General features: G+C 46.1%; 1 protein-coding gene across 3 annotated transcripts; it reads left to right on the top strand.

Annotated features, from left to right (window-relative positions):
* Positions 1-215: 215 nt before the first annotated feature.
* Positions 216-22,098, top strand: wwc1 (WW and C2 domain containing 1). 3 transcript variants are annotated; one of them, XM_019869109.1, is made up of 23 exons: positions 216-1,066; positions 7,946-8,055; positions 8,177-8,223; positions 8,490-8,646; positions 8,896-8,972; positions 9,439-9,518; positions 11,175-11,304; positions 12,818-12,964; positions 13,042-13,112; positions 13,197-13,442; positions 14,566-14,655; positions 15,341-16,011; positions 16,153-16,270; positions 16,383-16,553; positions 16,834-17,026; positions 17,138-17,278; positions 17,413-17,459; positions 18,071-18,266; positions 18,368-18,538; positions 18,622-18,714; positions 19,322-19,552; positions 19,715-19,833; positions 19,928-22,098. In XM_019869109.1, exons 1-23 carry the CDS (start codon positions 948-950, stop codon positions 19,992-19,994), a joined length of 3,492 nt encoding a protein of 1,163 aa, XP_019724668.1. In that variant the 5' UTR covers positions 216-947; the 3' UTR covers positions 19,995-22,098. The 3 variants fall into 3 exon arrangements, with proteins under 3 accessions (XP_019724668.1, XP_019724750.1, XP_019724585.1); XM_019869191.1 differs by having other exon boundaries at positions 8,177-8,226; positions 8,493-8,646; XM_019869026.1 differs by lacking the exon at positions 8,490-8,646 and having other exon boundaries at positions 8,177-8,380.
* The last annotated feature ends 185 nt before the right edge of the window (positions 22,099-22,283 follow it).

Genomic DNA, 22,283 nt, shown 5'->3' with positions numbered 1-22,283 from the left:
TGATAACTCTTTGCATTTTACTGTGATCCTCTTTGCCCCTAATGCGCTTTATAATGTAATATTATATCTAATAGTTTAGATTAGACCAACAAACCTACGACGGAGTTAAGACAAATTTTCGTCTTTATTCTGAAAGCTCCGACACCGTTTTATGAAACACGTTTTACTTTGCAACCGGAACCGCAACACAGATATGTCCGGTTTGACTTGACGTATCCCGGATGACTAGCTAAGTCACCAGGAACTGGACGAGCAGTGTATTCAGCAGCACCACCATCACCTTCGCATCATTACACGTCCTCAACCGTGGATGAATCGCCGAATTTGTATTGTATGTAGCGGTCAGTGTCCCCGTTTCCTCCCGCTGGACTTATTTTTGCCCTCTATTCCCACGTTTGGTCGCCAGGGGGGCTACCATCGGTTCCTCCTCGGTCCTCGCTGGAATATGGTGGTGGCTTGTGGCCAAGACGAGGACAAGGCAGCCCGGGGACGTCGAACGGAGTCTTTTTAAATCCTTATTTCGCGAGTATACTATCAACCGTCACGTTTGGAATTTGCTGTGTGGCCTCAAAACGTTGACGGCGAACCTCCCCTATTAGCGGGTTTTTGGTTGGCGCGGGTGGCACAACGCGGTAATTTGGCATCCGAAGTTGCCCTCAACTTTTGGAGGGGATAAAAGATGGCGACATTGGAGGAGACATCAAGTGCAGTCTGATGGGACTGTTCGACCTCCTTCGTCACGTTTAGTCGCCTTTCCACCCCCGTTTCTTTGCTTGGATCACTACAGTGTTGTTAATATGGATATTCGCAGCCAAGCGTCGCCAGCTGGGGAATAACTCCCACCGCCACCGGTGATGACGACGATGATGACCGAGGAAAGCGATGGTTTCCCCTCGTCGATATTTTGAGTAGTCGCCGGCAGTTCATTACATGGAGACTCGCCTGACATGCCGAGGACGGAGTTGCCACTACCCGACGGTTGGGAGGAAGCCCGAGACTTTGACGGCAAAGTCTACTACATCGACCACATCAACCAGAGCACCAGCTGGATCGATCCTAGAGACAGGTAACCCCCCCCCCCCCAAAAAAAAGGGAACAAGGCACGCCGACCTGACACGAATCAAAAACTCATTGGAAGTAGGAATGCAGCAATTACATGGATTATACTCCACGATATTCCCATTTAAAATGGCAGGTTTAAAGTGGATTGTGACATTTTCTGTAATTTGGGAGTTTTCTCCTTTAAAATGTAAAAAAGAGAACCAATAATGAGGAACTCCCAAGAAAATGTGATCTGTACTAAACAGGTACATTTGGAAGTTCAAATGCTTTGCATTCAGTTGAGCAATGGGGAATTTCTAAAAAATAAAAACACATTAATTTGGGAATTTTCTTTGGAAAATGTGGAATTCTTCAAAGTAGGAACATTTGGTGGGGAAAATGATTCAAATATATTAAACGCATGACAATTTTGATTTGAAGTGAATTAGTTACCATTTTCTCACAGAAAATGTCTACAACGTGGAACGTTTTGAGGTTCAAAAGATTTGAATTGGTTGAAATATTGTGATTTTGAAGCAAATGTATTTATTTTAAATCCATTATTTGTCAAGGATCCGTCAAGGAAAATTTGGCATTGCGACAAAAAACAGAAACCAGAGAAATTGAGCTTTTTGTGAAAAGAAACACACAAGTAGATTAGTGATTTAAACGCTTCATATTTATTGCCTTTGTGATTTTTCAAACTGTAAAACAAAAACACCGGTTTAAAAAAGAAAAAATGACGTGCTTGACGAATGAATATATTTGTCGGTCACAGCTCACGGTTGGATTCCACAACTCTCTGCACCTTTGTTTTGGTTTGAAATGAAAACAAAGATAAACTCTGAGGAGGTTTACGTTTTTTTTCATTTAGTTGTTTACGTTTTCATCGAATTGTATACAACATGCTGATGATGACCCTGTGAGCTCCCTCTGTGTACTTTTTGTATCGGCCCTGAAAGTAATCATATCGGTTTATGTCTTGTCTTCTAGTATTGATACTTCGAAAACTATCCAATGCCAATCACTGATACCACATTATCAGCCTGACATACGTCTTCCAGAAAAAAAGTAATAGCAGCCATGTGCGTGTGGAGATACTATAAAGACATGGATAACAACATTTTTCGCCCTACTTAGAAGTATTTTCCTGCCATCATGACATGACACCTGCGTTGCCTTCCATTGATGTAAAATTCAAAATGAAGTACGGAACAGAATTTACAGTCATTCTCTCTTCCTTGCCAAGTACATCCTGCTTCTTGTTACCTTCTAATAGAAATCCACACTGGTAATAGGCTTAGCATGCGTGGCGTTACACCGCATGGCAATGAGGAGCGAGGGGCGCGCCCCCCCCCCCCCGCTTTTTTAGCTTTATCGCTTACTTAAGACCACTCAGACTTTGACACCAAATCCCTCTCATGCCTCGTGTCTGGAATCCAAGAAGCTTAGGCTTGTTTTGCGCTGCTGTTTTTGATTTGATTGCCCTCAGCTGCACTGACTGACGCGAGTCCGGACGTCGTCGTCATGGCAGCGTCCTTTTTCCTTTCTTCTTCTTCATTCTCGGCTCGCATCAAGAAACGGCGGTGACGGCGTCCTGAAAAAATGAAAGTGCTGACCGCTTTGAGGAAACGTCCACACGGCTCACATTTCAATGAATTGCGCAAACTTGGATTTTTTTTTTTTAAACCTACCAACAGGCCGGCTCATTTGTAGAAAAGAAAGAACGTAAGATGTATGTATAGATTTCCATTTTAACAATAAAAAAATGTCAGTGACATTTCTAACTGAATTATTGTTAATTAATTTAAGTATACTTAACCAACTATTAAAAAAATTAAAAGTTATTTTTACTATTATTACTGTAGTCATGAATGAAGCAGCTAAACAACTAAAATAAACAAAAACTTTGGAATGAGCATTGCACAGTATATAAAATGATTTATTTGAACATACATAAATGCATTTTAATCAACCGATTTTAAGGCCACCACTGCCCACGCCACATGTTTTTTTTTTTGTTTTTTTGCTTAGAGCAGTTAAACATTAGTGATATTGTTATAATTTAGCTGCTTCTTCTGGAAGATAGGACGAGGTTAGTCACAGTGTTTAGTGAAAGTGCCACTGACAGGAAAGCGTCCTTCAGACACACACACACACACACACACACACACACACACACACACACACACACACACACACATTCCTGAAACACACGGCGTGAAGGGCCAAGCAGCACTCGCCGGCCAAGCGTCCGATTCGTCCCAAATCCCTTTCACTGCCTGCCAAGGTGCACGGGGTTCAAAGTTCATCCTGAGGCCCCACAAACATCGACGAGCGCCACAGACTCCTTCTTCTCGAATACGTAACCAACAGAGTGACAACGTATTTTTCTCGATGCTGGCTTGCGATAGCTTTCAAACACACTAGACTCTCAATAGCACAGAAAACAAATTCATGACAAAATGTCAAAGTTATACTTTTAAGAGAAAAAAATTATTAAAGTATGAGCATAAGACTTTTTGTTGAAAAAAATGATCATAATCTTCCATGATATTTATTTTTTCCCCCCCTGAGGAAAAATCTAATGAGAATAGTCTTATATTTGGAGAGAAATATTGTTAGATATTCTTTTAAGAAAAAAAAAAATCACGAGTCACTTTTTTTTTTTTTTTGTTAAAATAGTATATTTTTACGATTTTTTTTCCAAAAGAATAAATCGTGATGTTAGGTATTTTGTAAACTCACTAAGATAACTTATTTAGGTAGTAGAATTTTATGAGACTTACCAGAATAAGCATATCATGTTTTGAATACCATTTTTGGATTCTTACCAAGTAATATATTGGGAAAAAAATTAATGTTAGCAGGATTGTTTAACGTTGAAAATTTTCAAAAGTAAAATGGGGTAATCATCATTTTATATCGATATTTGCAGTAGGCGGGGTGCACCCTGAACTGGTTGCCAACCAATCGCAGTGTATAGCCCTTTCATATTTCCCGGTGTAAAGTACCTACCATATTAAAGCACCCAAAAAATCTGATACTATTCTGTCAAAAACAGTGACTTTTAAAAATGTGCTCCTAGGCATGTGTCATCTCCAATTTGGAATCCAAATCTGACACCAACCGCAGTTCAAGATAATCACAACATGAGTGTTACTGTAGCGGAAACTAGCAACAGTGAGGAAACTCAAAAGTAGCCAAGTTGCAAATGCTCCCAGATGTATGCGCAACACGAGTGCTTGGAAGCGCTGAGCAGCATATTTCAGATTGCAAACATTGTTTCCGCTATACAACTGGATTGACATGTTGCACCAGTAATCATCCGCTGTTAAAAAAAAAAAATGTCGGACAGCCAGCGCCTATAGGCGCTAGTTGCTGCCAGAAATCTGCTCCATGGAGCCAAAATGCACTTAAAAGAATGATGAGAAGCTAACACCTGTAGAATGAAAAACGAAGTCAATTTACTCGCCCTTTGTCAGACCCCGAATGAACCGTGGAATAGGAAAGAATTTGCAGAACCCTACTGACACCTAGTGGTGTTTTATAGGCACTTCTGCGATTGCCAAGTATCGAAAAGTGGAAAAGAACTTTTTTTCAAACCCAGGTCCATTTTACAATTACGATATAGAGACGCAACATAAGGAAGTATCCGCATTGAAAGTATGAAAAGTGTTTACAATACGGGGATGGTACTGTACACTCGGCGTTGGGCAATTTTGAAATGTTTGTTTTCAATTTTTGTTTTGAATTGAATCATCATTCAAGCGCAAGCTTTACGTTCAAACTGCGCCAAAATATGAAGATACATTTTACGAATACAGTCGCATCTTAAGCGGCGTCACATTGGCTTCCGTTGCCGTTCTTCTTCTTCGCCTTTTTGTCATTCTTGGGTCGCGCCGAAAGAGAGTTCAGCTTGTTTGAAGGCAACCGCTCAAGTGAGTGCCGGCTTGGACTCGTTGGCCTTTAATAAAGTCTCCGGCGTGCAATATCGTTCATCCCGCCTGCAGTGACGCAGCAAACGCGTGTCGTCAGGCCACAGGAATGTTATCAGCCAGATAAGGCACGGTCGCCGCTCGCTAGAGCCGCGCCGATCTCCCGCCGATCGTCCCATTTTTATCTGGGCCGACGCTCGGCTGTGAAGGAAAGTTTGGGCATGGATGTTGGACCTCGAAACGAAGGGATTTGAATGTGACACCAAACGATCGTTTCCTCCCCAGCTGCCGCCGCCTGACTCAGCGTTCAGCTATGCGGTCGCGCCTCGGCGCCTTTGCACTCCGCCGCGCGCTTTGTCAGTTTGCGTTCGCGCGCCAAGGCCCGGCCGCATAGTTGTTTGCCTTGGAACTCGCGGGGAGGCGTTTTGCGAAGTCATTTAGGAATATGTTTGTCGCTTTCCTCTCGCGTTGAACCCAAGCCAAGCCATCGTGTGACCGTAAAAAAAAAAAAAGCCTCCCATTAAAGTGTAGCGAAGCTTCTTCTCATGTTCTGGTTTGCCTTACGGTCGTTTGTGTGTGCGACGTGTCAGCGGAAAAGATCAGGTGAACCGATTGGAAAGTCGACCAAAACATTTACATTTCAACAGGTTGATTGATTGACAAATAGACATTTTGGAAATTCAAACATTTTGAACATGCTCATTTGACGGGGTTGGAATGACTTCACCTTGGCCATCGTTTGGAAATGAGCTTTGCCAATTATTTTTTATTTTATTTATTTATTTATTTTTATTTTTTTTTACGGGAGGGGGGCTCTGAAGCAGTTTGACTGACTCATCTGTTCTGCTATTTCCGCAGGCCACGATCGCTTGAGCTTGACTTGGTTGACGTGGTCTTTTGAGCTACTCTGCTAGCATTCTCTCAAACGTAGCGCGCTAGGTCTTGTCATCTGCTGCATTCGTTGAGATTATTTTTATTTTTTTTGGGTGTAGGGAAAAACTCAGCATTCTGGGGTATATCTGGTGGCGCAACCATAAACGCCGCAAGTTGTTTGTCGTTGTTTCAGTTCAGGTCACTTCTGTGTTCTGCCAACAGTGGGTAGCCCGGGGCTTATTGTTGACATAAATTAAGAATCGGTCAGTTGCATCCCTGAAAAAAAAAAAAATGATGGCAACTACAATGTGTCTCCATGCCCTCGACCGACAAACTATTCTCAACCAGGCGATTGGATTTCATTTGGTACGTTGGTGCTGTGAAGCAGCGGAGCATGTGAGAAGGACTTGAAGTGGCTATTGAGCGACTGACAGTGAAATGGGAGGCCAGGCCGCCGTCACCAGCTGGCCCTTCACTCGAAGGGAAAACCAAGAGCCACCAGTTTGGGTCAGCGGCCGTCAGCCCCCAGCCCGCCCGCCCGCCCGCCCTCCTCAGCTCAGCCATTAGAGGACACGATTTAGTGGGCGAGAGGATAAAGAGGGGGAATCGAATAATGGGGACTCGGCCAGCCGACCAGCCGTTGGCAGCAGCCTCGATGTCGCTCTGTCCGGAAGCTAAATTTAGAGCCAAGCTGAGGTGGTCTTATGTGGCCCCTTTTTCTCTTCAAGAGTGAAAAGGACCCAATTCACTTTTATTTCTGTCCACAGTGAGCCTCTCTGTTTGTTTTTTCGTGCTACTTGTCTCTTAGGTTGAATTTATAGTGCATGCTTTATGTGACAAAGTGTTACACACAACGTCTCACATCAAGCTTCAGATTGAAGGTTTTAATGTAAGATTGAACTGCTGCATATTTTTCTTTTAATGTTTGGCTTCTCGTTCAATGAATTCTGTTGTACTAATAAGCCGTTTGCTCTCTACTCAAGTGTTACACAAGAAAGAGATTTTTCACTTGCATAAACAGGCAGCGTTTTAATGCCTCGGGCCTGGAAGGAATTCTGGTTGTGGCTCATAAAAACAGTTTTGAGAAAGAGAAGGAGAAAAAAAAAAAAATGGTCGCATCATTGAGTACCCCCGCCCCTCGCGACTGCGGTGACTGGCTGTAAGGCCGACGGTTGCCCTAGAAACCTCCAGGCGATGCGTTAGTGCTGCTCGAGGAATGCCGCGGGTCGGTTTCCTCCTATTGTGGTCGGCAGGAGGGACCCCCGTTCCCCCCCCCTCTGCTTTTTTTTTTCTTCTTTTTTTTTTTTAAATTCCCCCCTCCCTCTCTTGGAGGTGAATAGAGGACTCTCAAACATCAGGCTGGTCAACCCCCCCCCCCCCCGCGCCTCTTGGAAGCGCTTTCAGCCATCGCAACATGGCACACAGCACCGACTTTACTGAGGTGTCCTAATGAATCAACAACTATTTTCATAACCGAGGAACCGTTTAGAGGCATTGTTGAGCTCAAAATTGTCCAAATCGTCTGGTTGCAGCGTCTTGAGCAATTAGTCTTTTTTTTCTGTCGTCCTTCATAAAAGCAGACGGATTAGCTTTTGTGTTAAATCCAACTCAGACATTATTTGGAAACATCGGCATTCGTTCCGAAATTGTTTCTTGTGTGTGCAAAGGTTACACCTGCATAAACAAATAATGGATATGGTCTTTCGACATATCACAGATTTTCCCGTCTCGCGGGTGGGTCTGGAACATATGCTCCATGATAAAGGTGGATTCAGTGTAGGTATTGAACCTGAATCGAGTGCTTTCCACCCGCCGGGTAAATCCCGCCACATCTCAGAAATGATTCCATTGCATCACAAATCAGCATCAGCTTGGACTTGACAATGAACTGATAAGCATGTGTGGTCTGTCAAAGTTCACTGCAAGCTCACAAAACACTTTTGGGGTCATTTTTCAAAGTGCCTTTTACAACGATAGCAGGCTGTCAAGCGCTATTTTGAGGTAATTGGTACTTCCGTTTACGTCTATACGAGGTACAGCAACTGTTAAGTACAATTTGTATGTTTTTGGGGTTTTTTTTCTCTCCACCGCAGGCAGACGAAGCCTCTGACGTTCGCCGATTGCATCGGAGATGAGCTGCCAGTCGGTTGGGAGGAGGTGTTCGACCCTGTGGTCGGGGCGTACTATGTCGACCACAACACGAGTGAGTTTCTGTAGACCTCTTCTTTTTTTTTTTTTCTCTCTGTTCCAGTATATTTGGTGTTATGTACCGTTTAGTTGTATTTCACTTTGAAGTACAACCCATCTGCTCTGGTTCCACCCAGAGAGCACCCAGCTGGAGGACCCGCGAGCCCAGTGGCAGCGGGAGCAGGAGGCCATGTTGCGGGAGTACCTGGCCGTGGCCCGAGACGCCCTCAGCGCCCAGAAGGAGATCTACCAGGTGAAGGAGCAGAGGCTCCGTCTCGCACAGCAGGAGTACCTCCAGCTCAACAACACCTGGCGGGACAAGTCCACGTCGCAGACTAGTTGTGAGTGTCGTATCGGATGAATGCCTCCAAAAAAAAAAAAACACAAGGCAGTCGAGCAGAAATGCCTCGAAAATGAAAAAACCCGCGAGCCCAGTGGCAGCGGGAGCAGGAGGCCATGTTGCGGGAGTACCTGGCCGTGGCCCGAGACGCCCTCAGCGCCCAGAAGGAGATCTACCAGGTGAAGGAGCAGAGGCTCCGTCTCGCACAGCAGGAGTACCTCCAGCTCAACAACACCTGGCGGGACAAGTCCACGTCGCAGACTAGTTGTGAGTGTCGTATCGGATGAATGCCTCCAAAAAAAAAAAAACACAAGGCAGTCGAGCAGAAATGTCTCGAAATGAAAAACAATAAACATGCATGCTAATATTCGCCGTGCCTTTTTGATCGTGTGGAATAATTGAGCCACATTTCACAAATGTGTGTTCGCCATAGTGAATGTTGTCACGCGTCAAAATTGGGGCGTTTTTGTCAAACTATTGATCTTGAAATGTTTTTTCAAATCTTTTCCATTCCAGTGAATTCCAGAACATCCACCTCCAGCAAGTATGACCCTGATATCCTCAAAGCTGAAATAGCTACAGCCAAAAGTCGGGTGAGAGAATCGTGCGATCCAGCATCTCACGCTTACGACATCACCCGTACCCAACGCTAGTCGAACTTGGACGAGTCACCCCCAGACTGACTCATCACCTCGCACAATTTCCTGTAATCACGAAATTGGAAAAGTTTGCCTCATGGTTTGGCTTGGGTCCTACGACCCAAAAGAAGATCTGTTGGGCGTCGTCGCATTTCGTGAAGTCATTCGATGTTGACATGAAAGCGACAGAAATCTTGTCTGATGGATCACACGCACGGCGACCGTCACTCGACGATTGATCATACAAAAGGCAAACAATGTTTCTCCCAAGTTGAGGTTGACTGTAAATGACACGGAACAAAAAAAAAAATTGCCATTATCTGCCATCATAATGCTCACGTGCGAAACTCTGAAGACACTAACGAAGTGAAAGCCTTTGAATGTGTTCCATTCTATCCCCGGTTTCACATGCGTGTCTCAGGTCAACAAGCTGAAGCGAGACCTGGCCTGTATGAAGCAGGAGCTGCAGTACAAAGAACAAGGCTTCGAGACCCTCAAAGAGTAAGTATTTTCTCTTTGGGGGGGGTCACGTTTTGAAGCATGGCTCATGCGCAGATTCCCTCCACTGTGTCACTCGTTGGAATTCGACATTTGCACACACATCATCATTCTAGTGAGCAGTAAAGCTCTCCTTATCGCCGCGGTTATTGCCTCAGCATTTATTGCGCATTCCACAGGCGCCATTAAAAATGTCCGCCTCTGTCAAAACAGCGGCTGGCGAGAGTAAGCGGACTCATAAGCGCAAGTTTGCCGCGGCCATCAGTCAACCCGGCGGCGGGAGGCATCCATTCTTCCTTTTGTTTTAGACCGCGGCGATTGTTGAGCTCTTTTATTCTGCGTGCGTTTTTGAAATGTGACTCTTTTTTTTCCCACGCAAATCAGCTGTCAGGCGTAGCTGAATGGGAACGAGAATGTGTGTCTCGTTCGCTCTCCGGCTCATGCAAGTGAGAGTGTCGCAGGAGGATTAATGAGTAGCCGAGCGGTTGAACAACATTCCTGCGTGACCACCCCCCCCACCCCCCACCTCTCTCCTGTTACAGTCATCAGACGGCCTTCAGCGACCTATCGCCAATTGCGCAAATACAAAATAGGCTTAGGGCTGGAATGCGGCCGCCCGCTTCTTGATAAGATTTTGCTAAATACTTGACGCGTTTTGACATTTTTTTGGGCTCGGCGAGAATGCGTGGGAACCTTTGTTTGTTGAAGTACAGCAAGCCACACGCAGAAACTCTTCTGAAATGTTTAACCATCAACATTGTACAAACTCAGACGCTTCATTCTTGAATCTGGCCCACCGAGTGAGTACACTCGGACATCTGTAATATCGGTCCCGTCACTGTTTTGTCACCAAAAATCAGTAATTCCAACTTTATTCCTAGTACACTCGGACATCTGTAATATCGGTCCCGTCACCGTCACTGTTTTGTCCCCAAAAATCAGTAATTCCAACTTTATTCCGTCATTTAGCCCATTCATTGGTTGCAGTATTTATTGTAAATAACAAAAATAAATACAAGTGCAATGGGGTGGGGGCTGAGTGATTGGCCGACCAGCAATGTTCCCCGAACGCACTTTTGTTTGCGACTTGGCCTCGTGACACTGTTCCCGCTCTGCCCTGTTTGAGAAACCCTTAAAAGAGGATTCCAGTCTCCTCTCCCGTCCTTTCGCTTCCTCATTCTCCTTGTACATCTTTCTCTCTCGCTCTCTGCCTCTTCCCTCCCCAAAGAATGCGGAAGGACCTCTTGTCCCGCCTTGACGCATGCATGACTTCGTCAGCAGCGACGCTCAGCCGCCCCCCGTGGCCGTTTGCCGCAGCACCGCTCGACTCGCCGTCTCTTTCTCGATTCTAAACGTGCAGAGTGTAATACGGCAAGCTGAGCATTTCTTCGCCGTGCTTGATATCCAATCGAGGGGCCACGTACTAGTCGGCTGTTTGTGCTCATGAGTAAGACAATTCAGCCTCCTTCTGCCTTACTCGTAATGTTTTTTCCCTGCAACTCGTGCCACTTTTGGCCTACTTAAATTTGATATCAAACGCTCAAACGGTTGCAATGTCCCCGATATCAAGTAAATGTCCACTGTCCACTAACTGCTCCAACCAGCAGCTTTTGGCAAATGAGCCGCCGTGATCAAAACTCCCCTTCCTCCCCCCCGCAGGATTGACCAGAAGGTGTCCAACAACCCGTATGGCTTCAAGCTGCAGGAAGCGCAGGCCATCCTCAGCGAGGTGCGCTCCATCCGAGACGCCATCAGCACTGGCGAGAAGGAAAAACAAGACCTCATGCAGGTGTGAATGTGTGACTCAGGTCGTGTTTGGAATCATTCACTCATTTCCCTCCCGTCATCACTCTCTGGGGACTTTTATCTCGTGGACTATGTAGTTCACACAAAAAAAAAAAAAAAAAAAAGCCCATTCAAAATCACAACAGAGTGATTAGGCAGTTGGGAGCGAGTAAATGATTCTGAATGGAGCGATTGGGTTTGGAAACATTCATCATTTTCTATATTGTTCAGTCGTGAATCTACAAAAGAGCTCGTTAGTTGTCGAGCCTTCTCCTCACACTCCACCTCTTCCATCCGCCTTTTGTGATCATTTGCAGCTGACGGCTCAGTCTGATCTGGTGTGTGTGTGTGTGTGTGTGTGTGTGTGTGTGTGTGTGTGTGGCGGTGGAAACATTCAAACACATCATGTTACCGTCGATATCACAAATGGTTGAAGGAATAATGCAAGTGGAATCGAGGTTTTTCTTTATGTATGATGCTTCTTAAAGCAGCTTGCACGCGGGATGATGTTTAATATCTTAACCAATTCTTAAAATGTATAAATTTAACCATGGGTGGCTTGCGTGCGCTTACTGCTCTTGCCGTGCGTGGCGTAGTGAAGATAATCAACGCAGCACACCACTTGCAGAACAACAATAATCTCCACCACCCCCAAAGCAAGCACCTTACAGAGTGAAAAGCAGCAGGGTGTTTACGGGGGATACGGACGGCTGAAAAATATTAAAAAAGAAACACTTTGAGTAGTGGAAGAAATAGAAAAAGCTCGGCTAATCATTTGCTTTTCTGGTCACGAAACTCTTCTCCTTGTGTGTGTGTGTGTGTGTGTGTGTGTGTGTGTGTGTGTGTGTGTGTGTGTGTGTGTGTGTGTGTGCGTGTGTGTGTGGCGGTGGAAACATTCAAACACATCATGTTACCGTCGATATCACAAATGGTTGAAGGAATAATGCAAGTGGAATCGAGGTTTTTCTTTATGTATGATGCTTCTTAAAGCAGCTTGCACGCGGGATGATGTTTAATATCTTAACCAATTCTTAAAATGTATAAATTTAACCATGGGTGGCTTGCGTGCGCTTACTGCTCTTGCCGTGCGTGGCGTAGTGAAGATAATCAACGCAGCACACCACTTGCAGAACAACAATAATCTCCACCACCCCCAAAGCAAGCACCTTACAGAGTGAAAAGCAGCAGGGTGTTTACGGGGGATACGGACGGCTGAAAAATATTAAAAAAAGAAACACTTTTAGTAGTGGAAGAAATAGAAAAAGCTCGGCTAATCATTTGCTTTCCTGGTCACGAAACTCTTCTCCTTGGCCTTCTTATTGTGCCGAAAGACTCGACTGAAGCACCTCGGCCAAACGCGGACTTGCAATTCTAATAAGTGAACAGGTTGAACATTTGTGATCGTCGACCCCAATCATTTTCCGATCGACAAACTGTCGCTGAAGTTCTGCAAAATTAGTGGCCAAGTATATTTGCAGGCTATATTTTCCATGTCGCCATTCGTTCTCTCCGCGCAGAAACTGGCGGTTCTGAAGGATGCTTTCCAACTGGACTCGGGCTCGCAGCAGGATCTGTGGGGCAGCAGTCCCTCGCTGGCCAACTCGGAGCTGTCCATCCCGCGACTCTACTCTGACGCCGGATCCCAGACCGACATCCCCGCCGAGGTGAGTCCCGCTCGTAAACCGGCGACGGAAACCCCGACAAAAGGCCTTCTATGAAGCTCCCTCTCGCGTGCGTACAGTTTGTGAACAACTCCAACAAACTGGCGGAGAAAGTTCGTCTCAGTCTCAAGTACGAGGAGGCCAGGCGGCGGTAAGCCATCGCTTTCTTCGTGTGCTTTACCCGATTTCGCTGCGTCCGTCCGTCCCTCATCCTAACCTTCCTGACGCCCGCCAGGATCGCCACCATCGAGGTGCAGATCGCCAAGCTGGACAGCGAGGCTTGGCCGGGCCTGCTGGACCCGGAGCGCGACCGCCTCATCCTCATCAATGAGAAGGAGGAGCTGCTGAAGGAGCTGCAGTACGTGCGGCCGCGCCAGCGCCTGGAGCCCAACGACGCTCAGAAGCTGGAGACGGAGAAGAAGCGCCTGGAGAGAGACCTACAAGCCGCCAGGGACAACCAGAGCAAGGCTCTGACCGAAAGGTGCCTTTTCATCTCTTTATATCCCGACAGTGCTTCTGGAAAGTATTCACAATAGGAAACGCATTTGTTCTTCTTAAAACAGTCGCGTCCGTCGTAACTCTAAAAAAATCGATACCGCTGTTTGTGATTGTAAAGAAATGATGCGTAACTGTCCCTTCTCCTGCAAGGAGGAGAGTTGCCAGGCAACAGGCGATGAGCCTCGGCATTTACGGCTCCGCTGAGAAATAAGTCAAGTCGTCGTTGCCAGCGCGGCGTATGCTTCAATGGCACTTCATGCAGTGAATTTGATTCTACCGGCTCCGCTAAGAATTCAACCAAAACTTTCCAGAGGGCGTCTATAGTACATTAAGTGTCATCCAATAGAAGGAGAACGCAAGAACATGATGAAGGTCATGATGAAGGTCACCATGAGGTGATGAAAAACAAATGATCTTCAATTGTCGTTTGGTCGCGAGTGACGTCAAACCGCCGCGATGCTTATCACGGACTCACCCAGCCCGCCGCCACTCGCCCTCGATCCCCCGCCCTCCACTCTCGACAGGACTCCTGTTGTTCGTTCGGACCCTTCCTGAGCTCAAGCTCCCTTTGTGTGCCGCCTCCTGTTGCCGTAACATGAGATGTTCATAAAAGAGCCTCTTGTGTGTCGCGCTCGGCGCTCGCGTTCACAAAATACGCACGTCCTACATTAAGTACCCTCGTACGATCCCGGGAAATTGAATTCAAGAGCCGTGTCCAATGTTCAACGAGTATGCCAAACCTAAAAAGCATTTATCTTGTTCTACATTTCCTGAAGTCGTTTCTCCAATTTTACCGAGTGCCACCACTGTGATCCAAATCAAAGTCTAGTACCATTATTGGCCCGAGTCTTCAACAAAAGCCAAGCTGACGTTTTACTCCTAAAATGTAAACCTAATATCAGTTGTTTGTAAAAATGCTGTCGTAGCGATTCAGTCAAAATGTGTTGCACCCCTCCGGACTGGAATCAAATCACACTAATAACAGCTCAATGGCTTCATCGGTTTTTCATTGGGCTTCGGTCTGTGAATTCAAACCACCCGGAGGAATGAAACGTCACCAACTTTTGGGCTAAATGAGTCATGTCCTTTCCTTCTCTTGTTTCCAGGCTTCGACTTCACTGCAGGAGGAACAAGCTGGTTCGGGAGCTGGAGGAGTTGGTTCGACTGGCCACGTCGTTGGAGACTCAGCTCAAAAGGTCGGTTCACCTGAGAGGGTGCTTTGATGAAAAATGAATGCACTTTCGAACATCTTCACGGAAGAGCGAACATAATCGCCGAGGTGATGTGAGGAGCGAGCAGAAAAGTCCCTGAGGTCTCATTTTACCCTGATAGAGTTTCCACATTTTCATGACTGGGACACAATGGGAATGGCTTCCAAGCATCTTTCTCTCGTATGAATATTCATCTTGTTTCTCTCCTGCTCGTGCTCACCTACGGTTGCAGATTTGCTGGAGAAGTTCGCCAGTCCATCACAGGGCGCATACAAACAAGCAAACAAAAAAAAAAAAAACACATCACAACTATGGACAATTAAGAGCCAACATGTATGCTTTTGGAATGTACTTTAAAAAGTAGCCCGAGTACCCTGCGTGTAAAAGCCACACGGGAAGTACGGAGTCACAATTCAAATGGCGCTTGTCCACCGTGCATCGAAATATGAATGAGTCAACATGTTTCAGATATCCATTTCATTTCATAAGCTAAAGTCTTACTTCTCAACAGTTCAGCACTGTTGCGCCACCTTGAGGCTGTGGTTGAAGCAGCAAGTGTTTTTTTTTTTTGTTTGTTTGTTTTTTTTTTTTTTGCACCACCTCCATACAAGCACTCTAGATGTTTTTACACAGTACATGCTACATTCTCTTCTTTGTGTGCCTCACGCAGCCTGTCCGCTAGCACGCTCTCGTGTTCGTCCGGCAGCAGCCGAGGCTCGCTGACGTCAAGCCGCGGCTCGCTGGCCACCAACTCCAGCTTGGGTTCCACCTCCTCCCTCAGTTTCACCGACATTTACCTGGAGCAGCCGGAGCTAGCCGACCCGGACTTCCAGAACAAGCTGGACAGCCTCCTGCAGGAGGGCAGCCAGGCGGGCTACCGGCCCTCCAACTCCATCACCACTATACACGAACACGAAGTGGTGACGGGCGCCGACGGGAGGGACGCTGAAAGGCCCAAAGGCCAAACGCCGGGACTGGGTGGAGATTTTGACAAAAGTGTGGGAGGAGTTGCGGCAGTGGATGTGGGAGCATCCAGGATTCAAGCACTCAGACTCTCCGAGACTCCTCACTCCATGAGCTCTTTGTCGCCGCGCTCGTCGCTTTCCTCGCTCTCCCCGCCCTGCTCGCCGCTTGTCACGGACTCTACCTTCCTGTCCGGGGAGCCCTTCGGCGGCCAAGCCGGGCCTGGCGGGGTGAGCCTGGATCTGGAACTTCAGAGCAGACTAGCGGAGCTGGACCTCAGGCTGGACTCCCAGGAGCAGCGGCAGGGGGAGCACGGCGCCCCCGTTGGGCTGGAAGAGAAGCAGACACGCCATGGCATGCTGGCTGAGGAGGTGAAAGGTAAAACCTAAATTAATACAATGTCTTCACAATACATCATATTATGCAAACTCCTTTTAAAGTCATTCGCTTTCCAAGCAAAACATCTCTCTGTTTTATCAGTCAACCGTTTGGGTTTTTTTTTTTTTTCCACACTTCCAGCTCCAGAGTTGCAAGTGACGTCCTTCGCAGCGGTGCCAAAGAAAATGGGCGTGATCTCGGCTGTGTCCGACGAATCTGTGGCCGGGGACAGCGGCGTGTATGAGCCCTCCGAGCGCAGGTACCAGGAGCCCAAAAGCACGTGCTTTATAAAGCAGACAAATTCAGCATGTCATGGAGCTCAGGATTATCTTCCAAAATGAATTTCAGTGTGATGTTTGTGTTTCCACTAGGCCAGGCCTCCCCGCCGACCTCCTCCTGTCCTCCTACGAGGAGAGGCTGCCTCTGGGCTGCGCTCAGGTGCAGCTCGGCTTCCGCTACGAGCCGCGAGACCAGCGCTTCAGCGTCTCCGTCGTGCAGCTGACCAACTGTAGCGCCCTCTGTCTTCCAGCTGACCAGAAAATGTAAACATTTGCGAGTTTAAGTGAATACTGTATGTGAATCCCTGTTTATTGCTGAGGATATGTTCCAGACCCACCTGAAATAGGTTACATTAAAAAAAAAAAAAAAAAAAGCGCTTTAAACACACTTGAATTTATCAAAAAGACACACTTTTCTGTAAAACCCCTGAAGAAAGATGACTAAAAGATCTGCACTAATATGGGAGCGTGAAGCCGAAATAGCGGGGCAACACGCGACAGCGAAATCCACTTTGAAACCGCTGACCCGCGGTGTCGCACTCAGGCACGTTCGTGTGGCGGTGCTCCCCTGCGTAGAGACGACCCGCTGCCTGTTCCGAACCTGCGGCTGCCTCCCGCAGGAAGTCGTGGACTTCAACGAGATTTTCGGTGTGCAGCTGTCCCACAGTGCACTGCGGAGGAGGACGCTGAGGGTGGACGTGTGCCACACCGACAAGTTGGGCCACGAACAATGCCTGGTGAGGTCCCCGCCGTGTCCTCCACCGGTGGGGAAGTACCCACGGAAAACCTGGTTAAGTTTTACATCCGGTGTGAGAAAAATGGTATCGATTCTCTTCCTGCGTCCACAGGCGGGAGCCCAGATCAGCCTGGCTGACATCAGCTGTTCGGAGGAGAGAAGAACCAAGTGGTACAACCTGCTGAGTCATGCTTTCCTGCCCGTTGCCAGCAGCGCGGACAAGGACAGCGGCGCCACCTGTGGCTTGGACGTGGTAAGAGCCCAGCCAAGCTTCGTGTAGGCCGTACACGTGTTGATTTGATCATCCTCGGCGTGTTAGTGAAATGCAGTTGCTTCTATTTGTGAAGAAAAAAAAAGTGGGGAACAAACCAACGTTGTTTGTTTCAGACCGGAGCTTCCTGCGGCGACGGAGTTTCGGGTACCGAGGAAGCGTGGTGAGTTTCTGCTCGTCAGAACCTGTTGTGTCGACCATGTGATGTGTCGACCATGTGATGACTGGCTTCCACACCCTTACGCAGCTCGTGTCTTTTTTGCCAAACGTCAACTCCGCATTTCTGCGGTAAACACTTCTTCCTGTTTACACGTGAGAGCGGATGTGAAGAGAACAGGAGATACTGGGTCGGGAATATTTGTGGCATGACAAAACGCTGCGGAACGTGCAGTCGGAATGCCGGCAGACCTGTTTGCGAACGTAAATAAAGCCGCTTTGAATGTCCAAAACATCTCGTGACATGTCGAAAAGGGACATCGTATGGAAAATGTCCTTTTTACTCTCTTGTTTATAAATCGTTCGGTCTCTGGTGTTGCTGCCCACCCATTGAGCAAAATAAATCTTTCATGTCTCATTCTAAAAATACGTCTGGGATTGAATTGTTCTATATTCCAGCCTTAATGCAAAGGAAAAAAATATACTCAAGACTGTTTTACATTTGGGGAAAAAAGTGCAGAATGTGTCTCCTTGAAGTAACTGGCATTGACATGTTTCCAGTGTTTCTATGATTTTTCCGTTGTAACGGCTAAATGCACCTGTGGCCTTCACTCTCAGGCACGGCGACCTTCTGGAGGTGTATGACGACGAGGAAGAGCTCTGCGCTGTGGGGTCAGAGCCTCTGGAGGAAGGAGACCTGTTTTACGCCGATGGCGGCCAATGGGAGGCAGAGAACGAGCAGCAAGAAGAAGAAGAAGAAGAGGAGGAGGAGAGGGAGACCAAATTGCCCCCTCTCACCGCCATTAAATTAAAGGTACCCCCTCCCCCAACAAAAGGGTTTATTACCACCCCCGACCCCTAACCCAGAGAGCAACATTTGGTGTCCCCACCTCATCACATTTGTGCTCGGTTTAGGTGAACAAGGAGACGAGTATGGACGGCTTATCGTCATCGGGTCACCACTCGGTGGTCCGGCCCAAGGAACGGCGTGCCGACCTCCCCCAGCGGCACGCCTTCATGCGGGGCAACGCCATCATCCGCTCCAAGACCTTCTCACCGGGACCGCAGAGCCAGTACATCTGCAGGGTGAGCCGAGTCGCAGCGCCAACATCAATCTCGGCAACAAGGACCACTGCTCGGCTGCAGCTCGCTCGTCTGTCCGCTTTCAGATCTACCGCAGTGACAGCGACAGCTCCACGCTCTCCAAGAAGTCTCCGTTTGTGCGGAACGCCTCCGAGAGACGCAGCATGCGCATGAAGAAGGTACAATGCGCAATTTCACATTTGTTGGGTGTAATACACCTTAAAATCAGACACGCAAAACAGAAAATGCAGTTTACAACCCCTCCAAGACTTTTTAAGTTGCATTAATGAAGAAATTAAAAAATCAAATTGGCCACCATAAATTTGAAAAATAAGACTATTGTGAGAAACTCAGCCTTTTATTCCTTGATTTATTTTATTTTTTTTGGAGGGGGGGTATTCATTTATTTGAATTTTTTTATTAAAAAGTAACAGAGCCACCGCGATTGAAACAAAGTGGGAGCAAAATGCAAGCGGATCCTTCATGAACAGCAATTCGGACTTAAATGAACGTGATTTGCTGTGAACTGATGTTTGCAATGTTTCATTCACATTATCCTACAAACCAGGATCAAATCTGGATTTGATTCGGTTTGATTCAACAATTCGAATTTAAATTGGATGAGGAATGTAATAAAGTATCCATAATGTATACATTTCTAGAACTGGTTCTGCTGCTTTTTTAACTCGGTGCGGGGCGTCCGTTTTGTGACCAAATATGGTCCCTTGATATAGAAAGGTTGATCCAACTTTCTCCAAAACATACTCATGGCTTACGTCCCCCAAGCCTCCCTTGCCGGTGAAAGGTCTGGACGGCCTGCTGCGCACCTCTTTGGACCTGGAGCTGGACCTGCAGGTGTCCCGCACCCGCCAGTCGCGCCTGGATCAGGAGCTGCACGTGTTGCGCAAGCTGAAGGCGCAGCTGGAGACGGCGCGGCAGCAGGGCCGGCGCGAGCTGCCCGCCTGGGTCCGAGAAGACGAACGCTTCCGCCTCCTCCTCAAGCACGCCGAGAAACAGGTGAGCCTTCAGCGGCCACGTCCTCCTTTTCCACGACTGTGCAACGTTTCTGTACATTGACCTTGACCTGGATTTCCCACCCATCGAATAAACGCTCAAACAGTTTCCTCTACGCTCTGGCGATCTTAAAATTAAAGTTAAGCTCGCGGGTGTGTCCTGCAGACTCAGGAGGAGCAGTTGCAGGAGAAGCGGGTGGAGAAGATGATGAGGGCGGCAGCGAAGGATGTCCACAAGATCAGAGGCCGCAGTCGCAAGGAGGTGCCCGAGGTGCAGACCTTCAGGTAAGAGGAACTGATTTAGTTGGATAGACAATCACTTCCTGTCTTGAGGAGGAAAAACAAATCATATTCCATCTTGTTGCTCTGTCGGTTTCAGAGAGAAAATGGCGTTCTTTACGCGAGCCAAGACCACCATCCCGGACCTGCCGGCCGATGACGTCTAGCCAAGCATTTCAAGAGTCTTAACCCTCTTCCTCCGCGACTCCTCACTCACGCAAGTCAAGTCAAAGCGGTTAGATGAAGAATTTGACAATGTCGTCGACGCAAAACTAACAGTACCTTGACCACTCAGCATTGTTAGCTTTTTTTTTTTTTTTTTTTAATAAGTTTAGCGATGACATTGCTCGAGTTTTCCTTTTTTTTTTCTCTCTCCCTTGTTTTGTCTATTTCTGTTACTAACGCCTTTCAAATCATTCCAGCACGAACAAGAGCACAAATATCTAATCTCATAACACCAACGGTACTGAAGCAACAAAAGATGGTAAAAATCCTCGTTTGAAATGATGTACATTGCCTTCGAGCTCTTTCGATTCCACTTGAACTGGAAGCGATCCTTGTGATCCCAGCATGCATTGCAACAACTCATCACACACCCTTCCTTGAAAGATGAACATTTCTCTCAAAACATTGACTCATTTCATCTACATCAGCAACAGGAAATATTTTAATGCTCAAAAGAATCGAGCTGTTTGTATCCTATCTACAGCACTGATGTTTTTTTTTTTTTAAATGTTCTTATTTGAATGGGTCAAAAACAAACACTCTCACACTCAGGTAGGAAATTAGTCTGCACTTTAAACAGAATGATTTTAACCGTAAAGAGACACAAAAGAAATTGTCACGCTGGAATGATTATTGAAACTTTAAAATCCTTTTTTTTTTTTTTTTTTTTTTTTTTTAATGACTGTGAAAATCATGATTGTATTTTTTGAGCCGGCGAGCACCAGCCAAATGGGAGCACACCAGCACCTTGCTCTTCATTCTGATTCGCTGTTTGATTGAACTTGTTGAAACTTGGATGACGTAACCGTTTTTCGCGTCTATAACTGGATTTTTTTTGACGCTTAAAGAGCCAACCACAAATGATCTTTGTTTATTAATTGCTGGGTTGCAAAGGGGTAGAATTTTTTATCCCCTCCCCCTTCAAAGTAATAGAACGCTCTACTGTCAGTTACGTTCAAATTTACGGTTATTAAAAAAAAAAAAAATAGCCACATAAAGAGGAACGAACAGGAAGGTGTGTGTGAAGCAATATGTATTCCAGATGTGTCCATGCATTTTTGTGTATGTGTCTCTCTTTTTTTTTTTTTTTTTTTAATTGGCTCGTGTGAGAGAGATGGAATGTTCAGAATCATGTTTAGGGTCTGTTTTTCTTCTGCTGGACTTAGTCAAGATGGAGGTAAGGTGAGCAAAATTGTCAGGGTAATTCAAGAAGAACAGCTGAACTTGATTTGGGTGTCAGGAGTGCGCCGACTCCCATTTACGTGAGTTTGAATGTGATCAGTCAAACAGCAACGTCCTAGTTTTAGGTGGGTGTGTGCACTTGTGCAACCACATGATCCCAGTTATTTTTACTTCGCCTCTTGAAAGATTTAAAAAAAAAAAAAGTGTTCTAGGTTGCATGAACAATGGGAAAAGTTTTGAAGTGATTTCTCTTGGTCTCTTTTTTTTTTTTTTAATATCCCCAAAATCTGGCCTTTAAACAGAGGTGGGTCGACTTTTGTCAAATTCACAAGTGATGAGAGATAATGAAAGGTAAATATTTTTTTGGGGGAAAAAAAAAAATCCAAAAGCTGGAATGTGTGTTTGTTTTTCCTCAATGTGAACACTTTTGGCAAGAGAATCTCAATGTTGTTTCTTTTTACATGCAGATGAAGGAATGTAGTTTTTTCCACACACATGAATGTCAAGAGAGAAAAAACATGTTGATGTCACAAGTGATCTTTTTTAATATAGTTAAGAGCACCCCATTATATCTGATTTTGTTAAGATGATGAGGATGTGCATGTGTATGAGTGAGTGTGAGGAGGAAAACAACCAGCATGTATTTATTGCACTTTGTGATTTGGGTGTGCTTTTTTCTGTTTTTTTTCTTTCTTTTTCTTTACTTCCTCTTTCTCGTCAGGAGTCCCGAAAAGCTGTGAATTGAATTCTCAGACACTGTACTGTCGACCAGAGTTGTAAATATTTCACCAGCACAAAAAAAAAATAAAAATAAAAACACACAGTATGTTTTGTAGTTTCACAACAAATAAAACCTTATCCTTTCTTTTTGTGGTCTGGTTGTTGTCTTTTCAGTGCACCAAGATGTGAATTTTAATAACTTAATTTTCAACATATGCAGTGTGTGTGTGCGTGTGTGCGCGCGCATTACTATTTGCATTTTTTTAAATAGACTTTGAAAAGGTTATTTGCGTGCAATTCTTGCCTTTTGCAGCAGGTGGCGACAAACG

Source organism: Hippocampus comes, unplaced genomic scaffold (assembly GCF_001891065.2).
Source record: "Hippocampus comes isolate QL1 unplaced genomic scaffold, H_comes_QL1_v1.1 scaffold197, whole genome shotgun sequence".
NCBI classification, from domain to species: Eukaryota; Metazoa; Chordata; class Actinopteri; order Syngnathiformes; family Syngnathidae; genus Hippocampus; species Hippocampus comes.
Note: the sequence above shows the minus strand (reverse complement) of the source record. Positions and strands in the feature narration are given on the sequence as shown.

Coding starts and splice junctions, on each gene's coding strand:
- wwc1 (XM_019869109.1), top strand. CDS start 948: ATGCCGAGGACGGAGTTGCCACTACCCGACGGTTGGGAGGAAGCCCGA. Junction 8,056..8,176: donor CTATGTCGACCACAACACGA/GTGAGTTTCTGT, acceptor GGTTCCACCCAG/AGAGCACCCAGCTGGAGGAC. Junction 19,553..19,714: donor TCAAGCACGCCGAGAAACAG/GTGAGCCTTCAG, acceptor TGTGTCCTGCAG/ACTCAGGAGGAGCAGTTGCA.